General features: G+C 39.1%; 1 protein-coding gene across 6 annotated transcripts in view; it reads right to left on the minus strand.

Annotated features, from left to right (window-relative positions):
- The window catches only part of fstl5 (follistatin-like 5), a 206337-nt gene that overhangs the window by 129036 nt on the left and 57202 nt on the right, over window positions 1-20099 (minus strand). For all 6 annotated transcript variants that reach the window (XM_038699665.1, XM_038699666.1, XM_038699663.1 and 3 more), the window contains one exon: window positions 1460-1708. In XM_038699665.1, coding sequence (XP_038555593.1) covers window positions 1460-1708 — 249 coding nt within the window. The remainder of the gene's footprint in view (window positions 1-1459; window positions 1709-20099) is intronic.

Consider the following 20099-nt stretch of genomic DNA (forward strand, 5'->3'; position numbering starts at 1 on the left):
AATGTCTCTTGTGTAAGCAACATTCTGTTCTACTGATATGTGTTGTGTTATTTGATGTACTGCATGTGCTTGTATTTTGACATTAAGTATATAGATTTGAGATACATAATGCATCAACTTCAGAATGGTAATAGCTTTGTGAAGAAGATTACAGATACCGCCCTAATTAGGATGCTGCTCAACCTCATTATTTGAAGCTTTGCCCATGTTTAACATGAACATCCAACAGTGTAGATAAGTCATCAAATGTGGAAAAGCAGAATAGGTCTCCTTTAAAAGAATAGTTCGACATTTGGTTTCTAACAATGATGAGAAGGGTGATACCATTTTCTCAGTCCAAAGAGAACAAAATCCACCTACCAACACCTCTAAAATCTTACTAATTAACATGTTTTGTAAATTAGTTGAACAAACATTAAATCTTGTTTGTTCAATCTGTACAAAGACATAAAAGTAAAAATAACAATTCGCTGGTTCTCAGGGGGTTATGTGCCAAACTAGCAGCAACTTCCTGGACTCTCTGCTGGTTGCTTGGCAACTGATTAATTAGTGAGCTTTACAGGGGTGGATTTGTTATCTTCTTAGATTAGCCAGGCTAGCTCTTTCCCCCTGTTGTCTTTGTGTGTAGCTTCATATTTAACGGACAGATATGAAAGTCTTTTACACATAATGGAAAACTATTTCTTCAAGTCCACAGTCCCCAAAGTAAATTGCATTCAGATTTTGGGTGTAATTTCTGCAAAATGAGCAAAATCCACAATATACAACATTGTGATCGTTTTTTTTGTTCACTTTGGGTGGATGAGATTATTTATTTTCATTCCAGTGTTGCTGTATATTTGAAAATATGTTCAATAAGCCATTTAAATAAAGGGTAGGAACGTGCTCTGTCTGTATGCCCAAATGGAGGTTTTCACTATTTTACCAACCAAATAGCAAAAGATTAGAAGGGCACTTCCTAATGATGGTTGCTTAACTGCCAAAGAGGCTGATGGAGTAAACTAGCTTATCAGCAAACATTCGGCTGATGGTAATTTCCTAACCTGCTAAAGTCTCTCACTCATAGATGCTTCAGTTATTAATCTTCTACTATATGTTGAAAAAGTCTTCTTAATTCACTTTCATTTCCCTATTCCTTTAGGTCATAAGTAACCTAGATGCAGTCCTGTGTGGCTCAGTGGGTCAGGCATGGCAATAACACTGCTCAGGCCTAAGCATTTGTGTCCCACAGTGGTACCTATAGCAAAACTGCATATCCGCTGTTTGGATGAGAGCACATGACCTCATATCCTTTTATTTTAGCACCTGTCATTGTAGGAAGTTAACCTGAGTAAATTAAATCCCACAGGTTGTGGGTCAACAGGACCACACATACATTGCAAAGGGTACAGTGCAATGCATACAGTATCCACTGGACCATCCACATCCTACATTAGTTAAAGGTCACATGAGCTCTTACCTTTATAGAAGCACTCTTCACTGTGCATGATGGTAATCCTGTGTCCTCTGAGACAAGAGGCCCGGTGGAGTTCACAATGGTTCTGGTACAGCTTCCCATCTGAACCGCACACAGGTTTATAATGCGGTTTACAGTGATCCAAGCACTTACACTCCCCTTGGCCTGTCTCATGGTTAACTACACAGTGACGCCCCAAGCCACAGTACTTGTGTTCACATGGACCTGGATAGCCATTGTGTCCCATAAAACCTGCAGAAAACACAGAAAAAAACAGAAGAAAAAACGAGTTACATTTTTTTCTGACCCCAACCAGAGATCTGTACGTGGATCTGAACAGATGGAAAGCTGTGATTACACTCTTATTACAGGATGAATCTTATTTAGGCTGTTTCAGTCCCCTCAACACTCAGACAATCCCTGTCAATACTGGGTAGTGTTTTTCTCAACTCACAAAGTGACAGTCAAATCCATAAATTATGCGAGTCAAGTTCACTACAAAGCAGTAACAGTGGGAGTGATTAAAAAAGTCAACCCAAATATTATTGAAAATGCCATGAAAACGAAAACATCTTCTGTTTTGTAATTTGATATTTGCAGGCAGAGAGGCAAGTCTGCAAATCTCTCATATAAATGTAAGTGCATCTTAACCTGTTGGTAACTACCAGCTATTTGCCCCTATTTCCAGGACAAATGCCTAAATTGTTACCCAAAATGAATCAGAAATAACTTCTCAACTATTAGGCCTAGATGTATAATTCTGGTCTCCTTTGATAGGTCAGAGGCGTAGGAATATGAATCAATAAAGCTATTTATTTTGCTATCAAAGAGTAAACGGAGATCAATATTTTACTATATTTTAGTAACAGAATATCTTCTAATACCCCTGGAATACAAATGTAACTGTAAATTTGATGAAAAGAAACTAATATACAACAGTTATTACACAATGTTTCAAAAATATACCAGGTGAATGTCCCTGTTTTGGCCATATTTACGGTTTATATGTTCACTGGTATTGGGAGTTTTCTTCAAAACACTATTTCTGTCCATACAACCATGTTCCAAATAACAAAGCTTCCAAAACGTTGAAATAGTAAATATTCATTAACATGCCTATGACCGAATGAACTCTCATGCTTTACAGGCCCACAACTTCAGAACATCCTACAGGGTAAGTGGGCTTTATCTCTTCGTCTTGAGAAGACAAATCGTTTGGTATATTGGATGTCTGTGTAACTACAACGAGTCGGCCGGCAGACAACGATAAAGACAGTCTGTTCCACAGCAACGCTTTTCCTCTCCTGCAGTTTTAGGCGAACCGAAACTCAGAGAGCTTAGATGGATTGCACAATATCCAAAATGGCAGCCAGAATTATTTTTGTCAACAAGTGAGCTATTCTTGAACAGATAACAGCGAGAACAGCAAACGTAAGTCAGCGTTTGTAACTGTATATGGGTAACGGTGCGTTTGTTGTTATTGTTATCCGGCTAATAACTCTGAGTTTGGTGATTTGAGTGATATGAGTTACACAACTGATCAGAGCTGGAGCTGAGCTTTCTTTAGAGTGGTCGGACTGCGGTGTAGGATGAGATGAGAGATATCTAGAAGGCAATAACTGGAGGTGTACAGTGTTCACAGAGTGATTTATGTTGTGATATAAGCTCATTTAGATGTTTGGTGTTTGATGTGCGTATGGTAAGGATAAAAATGGTTGGTTTGAGAGTCTAGATGAGCCTCCTAGCTTCACGGAGGTGGCTGGCATGGATAAGGTGACAAAATACTAGGATCAGACATGGATTTCTCATTTACATTTTGCACGAAAATTGATCGACCCTATACCGGTTAAGTCAGTGCTTAACTTCATCAAATAACTTTAAATTAACTAGCAGAGAGAAATATGTTCAATATGTCTATATGTCTATGTGGTATGTGTAAGTATTATGTAGCCTGATAGGAAGATCTAAGGCTGTCTCAGTTCAGCTTAAATCCCATTCCGGGCAGTAAACCCTCAACATATCTTTTCCACCTCTTACTGTGTATTCCCACGTAGGCTTTGCCATATTAAGGTTTTCAAGTTAGTGGTGAAGTGAGTGTACTTTTTTAAACTTCTGACAACAAGTGTACGAGAGGGGCCAGTAACATCACCACTGTTGTACTTAACAACCAGCCTGTGGAAGTAGTGGAATATTTAAGTACTTAGGCACAATGACTGATCACACTTTAAGTTTTAATGAAAACTCAGTATTTTTAAGACAGCCAATCAGTGACTGTTTTTAATTATAAAGCTGAGGAGCTTTAGGGTTAGTCAATACATACTCGAGATGGCATACAGGGGCCCGGTAGAAAGCATCTTACAGTTTAATATAACAGCTTGGTATGGCGACCTGAATGTGAAAGACAAAAACAAGCTTTCCAAAATTGTTAATATTGCAGGGAAGGTGATTGGCAAGCCACAAAAGCAGCTCAGTAATATATCTGACGGTACTCAGGGAGGCCAGACAGATATTTGAAGATGCCTCACACCCACTAAACTCAAGAGTTCGAGTTGCTCCCGTCTGGCCACTGATTCAGGGTCCCGAGGGCGAGCTGGAACATGTATAAGACATCTTTTATTCCCCATGCCATACAGGCACTGAATGCAAAATGACTGCATTATTAAATGCGTTTTTGTAGGCTGTAACCTACCTCATGTCCATCTGCTACTGCTGCTGTTTTCTGCTTATGGCACAATTGTTGTTGTATGTTTAATGGTGGTACTTGTGTCATATTGTGAACTTTTTTTTCCCCCCAGTTCACATGCATCTATTTTTAGGGGCATATGCGAGTGAAATGTTGCATTGTGGAGCCCTGTTAAAAGGTCACTTTGTGTGAGAAAGTACTCTTGATGAGGGCTAAAAGTTCATTTGATCCAAGGACTAAGAAGTTGAGGGTTTGAAATGAAAAGAAAAGCTACAAGAAATCTGAAATGCATCCTTGAGCAAGACACTTATTCCAAGTCTGCTTCAGGGGTGCAGCAGACCCTGAACACTGACCACTGTGTAGAGGTGGTAAGAAAAAGAGAATTTCTCCATTTCTCGATTAAGCCAGGGTCCAAAATAACACACGCCAAACACCAAATGCAGGAAGATTTTCCATTTTGGCGAGTAAATCTCCATCTTTTAACTGGCAGATAAATGTTTGTACCAAAATTGTCATGTTTTGGTGTAATTAACTGGTGCACTTCTTCTGTCCTCTACACACACACAGTTTTATGTCTGTCTTGAGCGCTCCTAGTTTCCAGGCATATTAGTTACTTGCTAAACTATCACTTGCCATCGGTCTGCTGCTGCAACGCAGTATCACACCGAAGTGTATACGCACACCAGTCCACTGTAGCAGTGTCAAATTTTGTGACACAAAAACGCAATTTATTAGTTTGGCTGGTAAAAAATATGCTTGACCCGATCTATATTTCAGACACTGGGATTAGTGGAGTAGCAGGAAAGAAAGGTAATAACATTGCAGCTTGTAAGGTGTTTTAGCAGCAGGATTGAGAGAATTCATTTACAAAAGGTTTTATGAGAACAAGATTTTCCTTTAGGAAATTATCAGTGTGATTTTCTGAGGACATGTTTCTGTTCTGGTCTGCCACTTTAACCTGTATGAACACTAATAAGTCTTGACAGCCACAGATCAGTCTGTACAGTAACCCATGAACCGCATCAAACACGGATATCTGCTTTCTAACAGCAGCTTGCTCACTCTTAGATTGCCCGTTGGAATAGTCCTCAAGGGGTGGAGGGGCATGATGAGCAGAGAAAACTTCATGACCATCAGAGCGAATGCCTCTCAAGGATGCACTGTTACATCAAGTTATGTATATAAGGAACTGCCAGCAATTACTACACAGAAACGGATTATAGGTTTGTCAACTGCCTATTCTATTTGTGAAAAGTTCAAAGTCATATGTCCTTTAAGCCTTAAGCCTTAATATAATTTAAACGGATGAGTTAAATAAAAATTCACCCTGCACAGTTGTCATGAATGGGGAAATTGGCTACAAAGATCAAAAACATATTTTTGTACCAGGCTGTTTATATGTTTATTTCTGCTGTAAAGTTGGGTTTTTTAACATGGGAATCTATGGTGATTGAGGTTGGGTATTGCTTAAAGTTTTACGATACCATTACCAAAACCAGTACCCTTAAAGTCATACCGATACCAATAGAGTACTTCATTCGATACCTTGCATAAAATGTCACCTGTTGAAGCCATAGTAGTTGATTAGTAGCCTATTATTTTTATTGTTGTTATGGACAAGCAAGGTGATCTATTTTATTTTTCTTGTTTCAAATAACTGCTACATAAAAGTATTGGGAAATTGTATCAGATGACTCCTCGTCCTAATTTGGTCATCCTCACATTACAGCTTGCAAATTTTTCAATATTTGAATAGGGGAGGAGGAGTGAAATATTTTAGTGAACAAATGAGCTGTGGCAAACAAATTTAAGGTATTTTTTGATATGTGTGTTGAAAGTAAACAACGGAAAATTATTTTGTTAACTTTCGATCAAAAAAACTGAATTCAAAGATCTCCGCAAGTGCTTTTTCCTTTATTGGTGAGTAGCAAACCTCCTCCAAAAACGACAGTCACAAGTATAAAACGAGAAGCAGTCTGTTTAAACAAGTCACTAAACTACACTAAAGACTCACAGAGGAGGGAGGACGCTGCACATCCAGCCGATCAAACCAACTGCACCTGAAGCAGCCGCAGCTGCAGACAAAGGCTCCGTGAGTAAAATCAGCCGATTGCTGGTGCGCCACAAGCGTTTAATTGATGTGATGGAACGCAGTGATCGATCAGTGACAGGTGACAAAGAAGTGTTAAATGATACCAGAAGATGAAACCAACGGAAAGTCAAGCATGCAACTTGCAACAGTGACAAACATGCCTGAGACAACAGCCGAAAGTGAGGGGCTGTGCACAGACTCTTCGCATGCCTTTTTTTATACAGTGAATGTTGCAGGCACATAAGGGAAATAAAGGCATGCTCTTCTATTTCTTTCGGTGTGTTGCTTGCATGTTTGGCTGCAAGCAAAACCATACAATTAGTGAATTCTACTCGATACTGGGCTGTTTCGGTCTACACCATAAAGGTATCGAATAGTGATACCCATCCCTAGTGGAGACTGACTCACTTTTGGAGCCAGCCTTAAGTGGCCATTCAATGAACTGGAGTTTTTGTCATTAGCTTCATGTTTCAGCCCCAGAGGTTGCCACATGATACATAACAGAAGCAGCATCACAGCAAACAAAATACTAAAACGATCTCATAAAAAATGTTTTTATGAAAAAACAAAAAAAGTGCATATTAAGTAAGTGGCATATGTTTTATCATTCTGAAAGGATTACACAGAGGAGGCAAACCTAGAAAAAGACACTTTGACAGTGAAAATTAGATCATGCTGTCTTATGACTGGCAATGACTATTGTGGCTTGGCTTAAATCCCAAACATCAGCCAATATACATCCCACTATGAATGAAGTTTTCATCTTTTGCAAAATTATATTTAGCCTCTTACCATTCCTGTAAAATTCATTTTAAACGCCTATTCAAGGTATTTTCAAAGTAAATTGAATGTAGTTCTTGAACCATTTGGAGTAAATGCATGGTTTTGGGCTTCTCTGAAAGATAACACTCTGGAGTGTGTAACCCAAAAGAATGACTGTAAGTGCGACTGGAATTGATTGACATAAGTTTAAACACAATAAAACTAATATATTTGTCATTTCTGCTTGAAAATGCTTGTTAACAAATGCATGCAGACAACTATAGCTGGGATTTGTTAGCTGGAAAACACTGTATGGCCACAGCACAAAGCCTAACCTAGTCCAAGTTTAAATTTTATACCAATACCATGAGAAATTACTATTTTACACAGGTTTTTTCTGACAGTATGTCTTAGCGTATTTTTTTCCAAAACAGCACCGCCCCTTGGCAGCAAGCGGCTGCTGTATCACTCCCGAGTAGCCGGTAGCTCGACACAGATGTGTTTTTTTGCTGGTAGATCATGAATTTTATTGTGTATACAAAATGCCAGTTATCGGCACAATAAGTTGCAATTGGCTCCCGGAATAATAAGGGCTGGCCCTTCCTTACAGCACGGGCTCTCGTTGGCTGTTGTAGGCTGTGAAAGGGACATGTGAGCTCCTACTGGGTCGAATTTGGTGTCTTGTTTACATCCAAATTGGAGTTATTACGGTTAGAATGACATGCAAGCCACGTCTGCCGGCAAATATGAAACAATGCAGCAGCAGTCCCTGGGGATTAATTGATGGAATAATTGTGTTTTGGAATAAATGTTTTAACCGGATTGAATCGTCTGGACCTTTGACAACGTAACAAGACAATGTTTGTTGGAATATAATAGATCGGTGGATTACAATGAGGCTTCATAAGTGAGTCGCGTCAATTTTGATTGTATTGGTTGGTCTGAAAGAGGCGCTGTGTACCCGCTGAGGTGATTGTTTCTTGAAATGGTTTGCATTGGTTGGGCAGGCTGTTGGAATGTTAAGAGGTTAACAATGCTCAAAGCCTTACTCTGGAGACTCCAAAGTGCAAAAAGTTTGTATTTTCTTTCAATTTAATGTTTACTGTGCACAAGATAATTTGTGTGAGAAAAAAGAAAAACAGAAAGACAAAAACATCTTTCAGCTCTTCAGGTGTTCAATATGTTACCTTACATTTGCACTAACCAACAGTTCTGATATTATTAACATAAATCAAATAACTGTGTGTAATGTGAAAGGAGTTTCTGGTTGTATGAACTCATCAACCAACTGTGCAGCTTTAGAAAGCTTTTTTTTACCTTTAGAGTTTAACCTGTGTCCAGCCAAAAAAGCTCTGATAAGCACACTGTATGCTACCTGCTAATTGGCAATATATTTAATCATTTAAATATACATTTATAGATATTTTTTTTTCCAAGCTTACATTCATCAGAGAGGCCAGAAACAGGAGTCCACATATTATAATAATGTTTCTCTGTTTATGCTCAATGTATAATTAGGCAACTAACTAGCATTTATCAGCACTGGCTGCTACTTATCAGCAAAAGTTTTGTCAATTTGGATTAATACAGCTTTAAATTTGATATTTAGTTGTTCAACCCTAATCTTAACTATTCCTCAGCTTCCACAAACCTTTTCTTCCTATATCCAGTACTAGAATCTATGGCTAGACTATGACTTATCCTTTTACTGGTTATGTTTAGACAACTCAAATCACATTATTGGGGAATGATTGTTGTGTTTGTTAAATATTAATAACCACATCATACTCCTTCACTGCCAAAGAGTGTCACAATACACAAATGGGAACTAAATGTTGCCAGAGATCATTCCTCCATAACACATGATCATAACTCATTGAACACGGGGTTGCGCCACATTTACTCTAGATGAGAGTGCCCAGCTAAACAGTAAAACTCGTGGAAAAAAAGAAATATAACTTAGGAGCATACAGACTGGCATCCACAAACTTTACTTTCACATTGTACATACTTTGTTTTACTACTGACCAATAAATATTGACTACAGAGTGGTGATTCACTGCATTAATTACAATCTATGATGTATTTGGTTCTGAAGCAGAATGGTCTCCTGATATATAAACTCACATGAAAAGCCAAATAAACACTCAGTCTTCACAGATACGCCTAAGCAAATGCTTAAAGCGATGCATTAGAGAAATGGCTTTGCTTCTTATGCAGATACATGACACACTGAAGTTAGTATCACTGGCTGCCTTAAAAAAAATCTAATTGCAAACATTAAACACTTGTTACTTTTGCACAGTCTATTTGTAGTTTAATCCTAGAGTTTTGTTTTTCCGAGTAAAAGTTTATATAATCACACGTGTTTACAGACCATGAAAAAAAACGTATAATTTCAAAGCGTCCTGTGCATCACTGAGAAATCAAATCCCAATTTTAAATCCTAAAATTTCACTACTGAGAGATAAGTGGCTTTCAATTAAAATGTGTTCATGAATATCTGAGCTACGTTTTAGCAGTTGGACGATAGGGTAAACAAACTGACTTATAGTCTTAAGCCTCATTCACATCCCTAACATTTCCCCACACACACAGTCCTGCATTATCCTCTAGCCGTCACAGAGGATTTAGACGAGATACAAGTGTGTACACTGTGACCTGATTGGAGCCAGTCAATTTGCTAGTTTATTAAATCCCTGCGGTGCTCTGGCATAATGATTATTTAGTGAATTCGAGTTGCACAGCCAGGCATCCTCTGCCACCAGCAGGGTCAGCGAAGGGCGCAGTCATTTGTTATCAGTATGCACATCCAACAGTCCGGTCATCAACTGACATCAGAGACAAATGAGAGATTGTGCACAGCCATTCATTTATTGATGACCTACTACGTTTTCAGAGCATGGACAGAAATACAACATGCACCATGTTCATCGTGAAATTGATTGTTGTTTACACCTACCATGAGCACAGACATGTTAAAATAGTAATTTTTTGTAAATTACAGGCTTACAAGAATGTATCAAGTGTTATCTTGTTCCTAGATGAGGTTCTCCCAGTTATTTATTATAGTGGCATACTTCACATACCTGAATAATATTAAATTAAGTATTTTAATGCTACTGTTGACAGCTCTACACTGTAGCTGCTTGAGCTAACATTAGCTTCACAGATTGAAAAGATGAGCAGTTTCACAACACTAAATAGATTCAGTGATGTTAAGGTGATAAATGTTATGTTTAAAACAAGTTTTACATTACATTTATTCATTTAGCTGACGCTTTTATCCAAAGCGACTTACAATTGATATATACGTCAGACGTCGCACGCCTCTGGAGCAGGTAGGGGTTAAGTGTCTTGCTCAGGGACACATTTGTGTCTAACAGTGGATTCTAACCCAGGTCTCTCACACCAAAGGCATGTGTCTTATCCACTACTACATCACCACCACTTGTTTACCTGGGAAATTCCAACAAATCTGTGATTTACACTTGACAACTGCAGCACTGACAACAGGCAATCACATAGATTATGTAAAAAAAAAAAGAAATAAATAGGATGATATAACTATTTGCATTAGCACTGCAAATCCTCAATTCAACATTCACTGTAGCAAGTCCTTCAGGACCATAAGGCACATGGCAAATCTAAAAGCTTGTAAGAAGTTCTGTAATAATATCAAATAAACAAGAAATGTCAGTGTGTAGAACAGCTTTAGATGCAAAGAAAATTAATCTGAATTGTCTCATTAAAAACAAAGCAGGCAGAAAACACGGCCTGCACAGGTAAACGTTAACCTTTAGTCAGAGCGTGTAGGCAACACCAAGGTCCTGACATATGTGACTCCAGTGTGCATAATTTGAAGGGCATCATCCTTCAATGCATGCATAATGAGGGGAACACTGCATAAAAGGATAACACACATACTTGGACATGGTTGGACATGATCAGATTGTGACTGCAGATGGATCAAAGCCTCGGAAAAACACAAAGCACTATGATGGAAACTGCCCTCCATAAATGTGTAACAACCTGCTCTCTTTGTAAAGCCACTGAGCTGCCTTCTGACATCTCTGCTGCTCATGCTGAATCTAAATGCTCAACCACTTAAGGAATATGCCCCAGTATTTTGAAGCACATTCACGCTTGGACATGCATCTCTTTTTCAACAAGCTATACCACATTTCCTATTTCTGGCCGCAGCTTTTTCTTCTCTTCCTAAACTAAGAATGGTCGTCTGGTACACATCTGATACTTTCCATTACAGCAGCTCAGAGTCCTGTGGGAGAGAGCAGAGTGTGGTAAACAACAGTCAGAGGATCTAAGCTCACTCGGTGCACAGAGTTACGCTGGCCCACAAGGCCTAGAACAAGACTAGAACAAGAGGATGCAAATCAATATAAACAAATACTTATTCTACAATGCTAAAACTTTACATCGAACATAAACAATGTCACATTCCCTCACACCAGCTGACATTTTGCTGGATTAAGTTCTTTCAAAGTCTCAGCAGATGTTCAGCAGGTACGGCTGTGGGGAGAGCTGCAGATACTGGAATACACGAGCATCTACAGTAACAGCAACAGTTAAGTGTATTTTTAGCCAACCTGTTGTCATCCAAACAAAAGTTTAATGTATTCAAGATCTGACATCATTCAATCTGCCATCACACAGGGTTTTCTCCCACAATGACTGAATTAAACTGTGACCATTAGCTGTTTCGCAGGAACAGCAAGCTCCAGAATGTAACCAATTTGTAGACAATAAATTATTTGTGACATATTTATGGAGAAAGCAATTTAATGGCTTGAAGCAAGATTAATTTTCAGCCAGCTTGAGTTTTAGGTATGCATAACCATGTAGAATTCATTTTAGACTTTAATAAGTTAACACGCAGTGGTTTAGTTTTGCCTAGACACAAACCCGTAACCTTTAGGCAACGCTTTGAGTAGACAACCCAGCCATAATAGATTTTTCACATTAAAAGAAAGAGCATATTTCATAATAATTTGAGGTTACAACTTAAAATTGGTTTCTGTACTACATAATATTCAGTTAGTAAAAAATTTACCTAAATTGACAAATTATTATTTTAATTATTATATTAAATTGTTTTGTTTGGGCTCTGTGCAGGTGTAATAACTGCACTACCAGAGGATGCACTCTATTAAGACAATTAAACTTGAAGCAATTTTTCTGACTTGCACATGTTACTTTAAAAGGCTTCCTGACAGTTTTCTCAAAACCTGCAGCCACCACCATGTTTAAAACTATACAGCTCCTTTGCCTAAAGCGTGCGTGTTAAGTTAGTTGCATTTATACAAGTATAAGAGTGCATAATTATCACACTCATACATATGGAGATATATGCATCAACTGTATCTATACTTGGCAAAGGTCCTCATTTGGTTAAAAGTTGTTGTCTGGCGGTAATAAGTGTCAGAAAGGCAGCCAGTTGTAGCTTAGTTTTCTTCAAATTAATGCATGTCAAGTTAAAGACTCCTTTTTATCTGCCTCCAAGGTGTAGACCTGCTGAAAGACCTGTATCCATCAGCAACGTTATGGAGGTGTTGTGTTATCACCTGCTGCAATGCACTTCCTCGCCTTCCCCCACCATATGCTAATTGCTGCACTGTGACAACACTTTTACTCCTGGTGGCATAAACAACTCGTGAACATTTTATGAGAAGCTATTTGAGGCATAAGAGCTTTTTCAACCCTTTTGGAGTCGAATAACCCACTATGTTTAAAACATTGATGACTTCCCTTCCACCTCAATGAGTCTGTTCCATAGTCCTTCCTCTGAAATGCAGAGCACCAGTGTGTTCATGTGTTCAAGTGTTTCATGCCATGTCTTATCTTTAGTAAGTTACATTCTGTAACATGGTTGGACCAGATACTGTTTTGCTTCTAATTTGTGTGAAACTGTTTTTTCTCTCTTTTTTCAATGAATTCAATGTACGTGAACAGAGGACAAGTCCTTGGTATTATTAATAAAGGGGGAAAGCCTATTCCTTTGTAATGAAAGCTGAGCTCTGCAACCTGCTGATCGGAAACCTTGCCAGCCTTACTTTCTTTGCTTTCAAGCTATGAAAAATCTAACACTCATAGTGAAGAGACAGCATTTGCATTCACATTTTAGACATATGGGACTTCTAGGAGACGGCGGAACAGAGAAATTCAATTGCCTCTTTAACCGTAAAAGTGGCCACTGTAAAAAGTGCAAGGGTCAAAAGTACTATTTGCTGACAGGAGAAGTAGCAAAAAATACTCCTGTGTCCCTCAAATTATCACATACAATAGAAAGTTGTTGGATAAAGAAATACTGCAAGGGGTAAATGTATTATATTTTAAAACAAGACATTTTCAGTGTAGGTATAGGATGCGTACATGGAATAAGGGGGTGTTAACTACTGAACATCCATCTTGTAACTCTCTACAAGCACAACTGACAGCACAAGAATAGAGTGTGCTGGGTGTTTGTGAGAACAACCAAATCAAGTAATATCTAATTTGTTTATAAAATGCTGTCTGACACATTCGTCACAAACCACTTTGCAGAGTACAAAGGGTATACTGTAAATACAAATTAGAACTACATGAATAAACTCCAGCTTGTCAGTGGTTTACAAAGATATTAACCACACCACAGCAACCCCCCCCACCCCCCCCCCGCCCAATTATATATTTGATTATTTTACAACTTTGATCACAGCATATTAATTAGACTCCTTTGACACTGACGAACAAGGACCCAAAAAATAAAACAAAAATCAAATCTTTGTTTTCCCCACAAGGTTTTGAATTCATGCAGAAAATAAAGTTTGTTATTTATGTAAACACTTTGGTCTAGGACATAAATTAAACCCCTTAATCTCTCAATTGTGATTTCTGAAGCAGTATAATGTTATTTTTCCATTTTACTAATTAGATGTGTGGTTCAAATATGCGGAAAATGTTGACATGTGGAGATTATCCTGTCGAGCAAGATCTGAGCATATGTACTGTATACTACAAAGAATATTTTGCCCTCCCTCAACGCAATGCAAATACTCCACTGATAGCCTACTGTCAGATGCAGTGATTACATCTGGTATGGTCTGCAAACAGACATCATCATCTGACCAAATTAATGTAACAGACAATGAAAAAAGCTGCACAACAATGAAGCTGAAGCCTCAAATAAACACCTTAATTAGCATTCGGAGCCACCAGAGTTATCACAAAATGTTGGGTTCTTTTAACCATGAACATAAACCTCCACTAACTCTGCCCATGTTAAGGTCACATGATGACAACAGAGACTAACTTTGCTTCCATTTTTCTGATAAAGACCATGAGAGATGGTTGAAAGCTCAGAAAAAAAGTGCCTCAGCAGATGCTACAGTATTGTCATGTAATTAATTTCCACTATGCCTACACATGGAGGTTACACAACTCACTCTGTAATGGATGTGATGTAAAATGCATCCATGTGAAATATTTCAATTATAAAAAAAACTGTACTTTATTAAAAATAAAAACTTACAGAACTGCAGTAACAAGACTAAAAGAAATGCGTTAGTTCCACCTTTTACAGTATGTGTACTGGTCCCTGGCTGAGTGCATGTGCTAGAGAGTGAATATGAGAGCACCTGGCAACCACTTGGCAACTTTCCGTCCCATTTCATTCCCTCGCCTAATGACTGAACGTGGGCCCCGGCTCTTCTCTCATTCTGTCCACATCAGGATGCAGCGCTGAGAGCGTTTCCACCAACAACCCCATTTATCAGAAATTGCCGACTAATTGTAAGCACCCCACGCTACTCCCATTACTACTTCACATTACAGTGAACTGCCTGGTTGGTAGGCAAACAGCAAAAAGCAGAGTAGTTTCTCTTTCCATATCTGATTTTTGGGGTTTTATTGTGTGGGTGTTTGTTACTGTATCACTATTTTTAAGGATCAAAACTTATGATAAAAACATGATGAATATCTCCTCAAGAAAGAAAATAAATTTTAAGGATGTTCTTTAGGTAAGTGTGGATGATTAAGAAAATGAAGGTATTTGGTTTGTAGCTGAAATCAGAATTAGATTTGTGTCAAAATAAGTTACAGAAATACTGTTGGGTATGCTTTGCTTTCTTTTTCCACATATTTAGTCAAAGCATCAGTTTAAGGTTAGTTTACAGAAAGGATGTAGGGTTAAGACTAGAGTTAGGTTTATTTAAAGATTGAACAAAGAAAAAGATAGCTACAGTACAGTAGTACAATACACTGAAATCACAGCAAATGCCTATTTTTAGGGGTGTGATGAGATCTAGTGCCACGACCATTTTTCACATGCTGTCAAGCCACACATTAATTTTCTCACGCAGTGAAATACAAATGTATAACTGATAAGATTAAACTCAGAGCTAATCAACTCCGCCCAGCTGTTGCCACACCAGCGTACTCCCTGATAGTAATCAACCGCTCACGCTGCGAGTCCAGACCGCTGTGCTGAGTGGTAACGTAGCTGGTAGAGTTTTGCAACATGAATATCTAAGAACTGAGTCGCAACTCTTTGCTCTTTCTGGGACTGTGAGCTGCACTTCAGAGGTGCTGAAGTTAACATGTGTGTGGATTTGTGGTGAGATTTCAGCCTGATCACAAGTATTATTAATAAAGGGGGAAGGGGGGGGGAAAGGGGGTATTACATTCAGTTTCACATGCACCATGCAGTCCCAAACTGCTTCGGCCAAACGGTCTGAAGGGGATAATGTTACTACCAGCGGATTAATAACATAATGCACAGCAGAGTTTAGGGCAGGTAGACTTTTCATCAAATGATGACGTCAGTCTCTTATTACTTTTTTTTGGACATGTCAGAGAACACAGATAGGTGAGAGATTCTGAATGTGCAGAAAGTTTTGAACATGAGCAGAAAACCTGCTAAAACACAGGCGCTATTAAAGTTTCGAACTGAATAAAAATGAACTGAACAAAAATTAAATAATTTATCATTGAGGTGAAAAGGTGCCACATGCGCATTTAGAGAGGTTACTTCCCCAAACAAAGAAGAGGAGAGAAAGATGGTAGACTAAATCATGACTCAGCAGGGATGATATTACATGAGATCCAATTGCGGTTTGGTGGGCTGCGGTGGGATTGTGGGGCGATTGTCGATGCATCTTGATGCATTATACTTTTTCCCTGGGCAGGGTCTCTGGATGGCTGCTGGGCGTGTAGTTTGTGCATTGGAGTCCGGGGGAGGCATCTCCTCGTTGGCTTGGAGGGAGCTGTTTGCGTTCCTGTTTTGCTTCGTTGGCCTCGGATCCGTGCTTGCCCATTTCTCTGTCGGCCAGTTGTTGGACCCCTCTGGATACTGAGGTATATAGTTAGTTTTCGGGATGTGCAGTGTGGGTGCGGGGCAGGGCTGTGCTCCGGTTTGTTCTGGGTTTGTGCCTGGAGTTCTCGGCCCTTGACGGGTGGGTGGGTTGTTGGTGGCATGCAGCTGAGCGAGTTGATTTTGCCTCGTTGCTGGTTTGGCTGGTGTTGCATGGCGGCCGGGGGGCGCGCTGGGCATGGGGGATGTCGGCTGGCGCCGGCGGCCTTAGTTTTTTCCGACGGTTGGGGGGACGGTGGACTTTTATTGGCGGGTGCACGGTGACCTGTGCGGCGCGTTTGCTGCCGGGCTGGGACTTGCTGCTGGTGTTTCTCTCCGCTGGCTTTCACTGTCGTGTTGTTCCGTTTGCTCTCTCTCATTTGCCCGACCTCGCACGCGGGATTCGCGGGGGGCTGCTGGGCATGGGTGTCGCCGTGCTCGTGCAGTGTGCGCGTTGGGCTCGTCACTTGTGCATTGGAGTTGATGATTGCGTGGCATTTGGGCATTTTGGTTGTTTGCTGCGTGGCGGTGGGGTGCTGGATGGGGGGGGGGGGGCCACTGGTCTATGTTGTGTCCGCGCCGCGGTCGGTCCGGGCGCTGCTCTTCCTCTTTTGCGTTCCGCCAGCATTACGTTGTCAACTGGCATTTGGGTCGGGGTCTTCTGCGTTTGCATCGCGGTGCATCTGGGAGTCTGTTTTTTTTTGATTTGATTTATTCTTTTTCTTTCTTCCACCCCTATTGGCTACTGGGGTTCTTGCCTGCCTGTTACAGTCGTGGCGTCCCACTCTCACTAACAACTACATTCTATAACAGGCTTATGCGCACACACACACACACACATACAGACACATTCACCCACACAGACACAAACAAACTTAGGTTGTCCCTGGTAGAATTATTCCTGATGCCTTTCTTTCAGTTACTTATTTAAATTAATTATTATTCCAGCTCTCGTGGCTGTGTTGTGTTGCTTATTTAGTGTGTGTGACTGTTTCTTGTTTTCATTGTTCTCTTAGTTGTCTTAATATGTCATTAATATGTCATTTGTTTATTGCTGCTGTTCGGCTGGTTGTCTTTTACTATTATTTTTATTGTTTTTTTTGTTTGTGTTTGTTGTTGTTTTTCTCCTCCCCAAGCCCCCCTCTCTGTTCTATTGCAGGTTTCGTTGCTTTCTGCAATTGGTGTTTCCCACAGCTTTTCCCTGTTGTCCCCACCCTCCATCCCCCTTTCCCCCTTCTCTTACAGGTGTTGTCCTTTCTCTGTGCTTTCTGTTTGTGCCCCCCCCATCCCCGTGTCTGCCCCCCTGTCCGGCCCGGTGACAAATCAATACATAATTAAATAAATAATAAAACAGACAAAGGAGTATTTTAATACTCTCTTGTTAAAGTAAAATCTGTCTGGCACAATATGGTATCCAGGTCATTATACTCTATACCAGGCTGCTGGGCAGGACAGGTTTGAAAAAAATGAAAATTTGATCTACAGGCTATGTGGCAGTCCTGTGGGCAAAAATGCCTTGTTGATGCTAGAGGTCAGAGGAGAATGGGCCGACTGATTCAAGCTGATAGAAGAGCAACTTTGACTGAAATAACCACTCGTTACAACCGAGGTATGCAGCAAAGCATTTGTGAAGCCACAACATGCACAACCTTGAGGCGGATGGGGTACAACAGCAGAAGACCCCACCGGGTACCACTCATCTCCACTACAAATAGGAAAAAGAGGCTACAATTTGCAAGAGCTCACCAAATGTGTGGTGGAACGGGAGCTTCGTGCCCTGGATGTGCATCCCACAAATCTCCATCAACTGCAAGATGCTATCCTATCAATATGGGCCAACATTTCTAAAGAATGCTTTCAGCACCTTGTTGAATCAATGCCACATAGAATTAAGGCAGTTCTGAAGGCGAAAGGGGGTCAAACACAGTATTAGTGTGGTGTTCCTAATAATCCTTTAGATGAGTGTATATTTGTATGCTGGGGATGTGGGGATTATTCTTATGTCCTGTATGTGACATCAAAGGCCACAACGGAAATTAGTAGGCTACTGAATATTTGAGTGCTGTGCTTAATGGTAATTCAAGGCCTTGCTTTTTTTTTTTTATATATATATATATATATATATATATATATATATATATATATATATATATATATATATATATATATATATATATATATATATATATATATATATATATAATATATTATATAATATAATATATACAGCCTATGTAAATTATTAAAAACTTTACTTACAGAATGTTTTTTAGGCCTACATTAAACAAAGATATTGCCAATGCTTTTCTGAGGCCAAAAGAGTCCCTGGAATATTTCCATAGACATGTTGGGGGAGTTTGCGGGAAAAAAGGTTGAGAACCACTGCTTTAATATGTTATCATCAGGAAATATACATTCTTTAAGTGTTGTTGTTTCTTCAAAAGACTAAAAAGAGAGTTTATAAAACCTCTTAACGCCGATTGTCGCGAAATCGCATCATACCTCTTCCTTGCAGACTGCAAGCCAAGATAGCACGTGGATTCCCCCGATGCCTGTTGGTGCATATTCGATATGTACCTAGGAACCTTTTGCAAGCACTGGTTTCTCGTTTATGCCTGCTGTCGCTAATTTGCATCATACCCACACATACCTGAATTTATCTCTTTTCGATATTCTATAGACAAATTAACAATCTTCACTTAATTTAACATCAGCTTGAAATCAAATGAAAACACAAATCATTTTTTAAATTTTTTTATTGTAAAAAAATTCAGGCGTTAAGGGGTTAAGAACCATACAGGAGCTGAGCTGGTTCTTTACATGGTAGCGGTGGTATATAGCATCTCAACCACCCCAAAGAACCGCTGAAGAACCAAAATTTTTTTGCGTGTACGCAACTGAATAGGCTTAGTATAGGCTCCAAAGTATTTGTAACATTCAATGCTAAATGTGCAATCCAAAGCATTAAAAGCTTCCTTCAGGTTCAAAGTAAAGCTGCTGTGTGTGTGATTTGAGGGTTTGAAGGTTAAAAAAAAAAAAACTATGAATACTTTAAATAATAGCACAGAATAGAAGATTTGATTAGTTTCTGTTCATAATGACTATGTTGGGTCTTCCTTCCCTGGAGCAAGCACAGGTTAAGACCCTGTTTGACCACACAAGGAGAGACACTTTTCAGAAGAGGAACTCTTAGAAATTCAATCAGAAAATAATTTGATTTAACACTGGCCTTTCTGAATTCCAATTTATGGCATAATTCCCGTTGTGCTTTTTTGCAGTGGTTCTCCTAAACCAGCAGTTCCCAAACATTTTAGGCAATGCACCCTCTTCTATATCTTGATCAGGTTTCTGCAACCTCAAACTCCCCCTCTCTCTAGGTTTGCATATTATATACACTAAAAAAAAAAAAAAAAAAAAAATATATATATATATATATATATATATATATATATATATATATATATATATATATATATATATATATATATATATATATATATATATATATATATATATATATATATATATATATATATATATATATATAGAGAGAGAGAGAGAGGGGTCAAAAAGTATTCAGTCAGCCACTGATTGTGCAAGTTTTCCTACTTAGAAAGATGAGGTCTGTAATTTTCATCATAGGTACACTTCAACTATGAGAGACAAAATGAGGGAAAAAAATCCAGGAAATCACATTGTAGGATTTTTAAAGAATTTATTTGTAAATTATGGTGGAAAATAAGTATTTGGTCATGCACAA

This window comes from Micropterus salmoides, unplaced genomic scaffold, assembly GCF_014851395.1.
Source record: "Micropterus salmoides isolate LMB-PRFRI ecotype aquatic unplaced genomic scaffold, ASM1485139v1 Ms_hic_scaffold_5, whole genome shotgun sequence".
Classification (NCBI taxonomy): domain Eukaryota; kingdom Metazoa; phylum Chordata; class Actinopteri; order Centrarchiformes; family Centrarchidae; genus Micropterus; species Micropterus salmoides.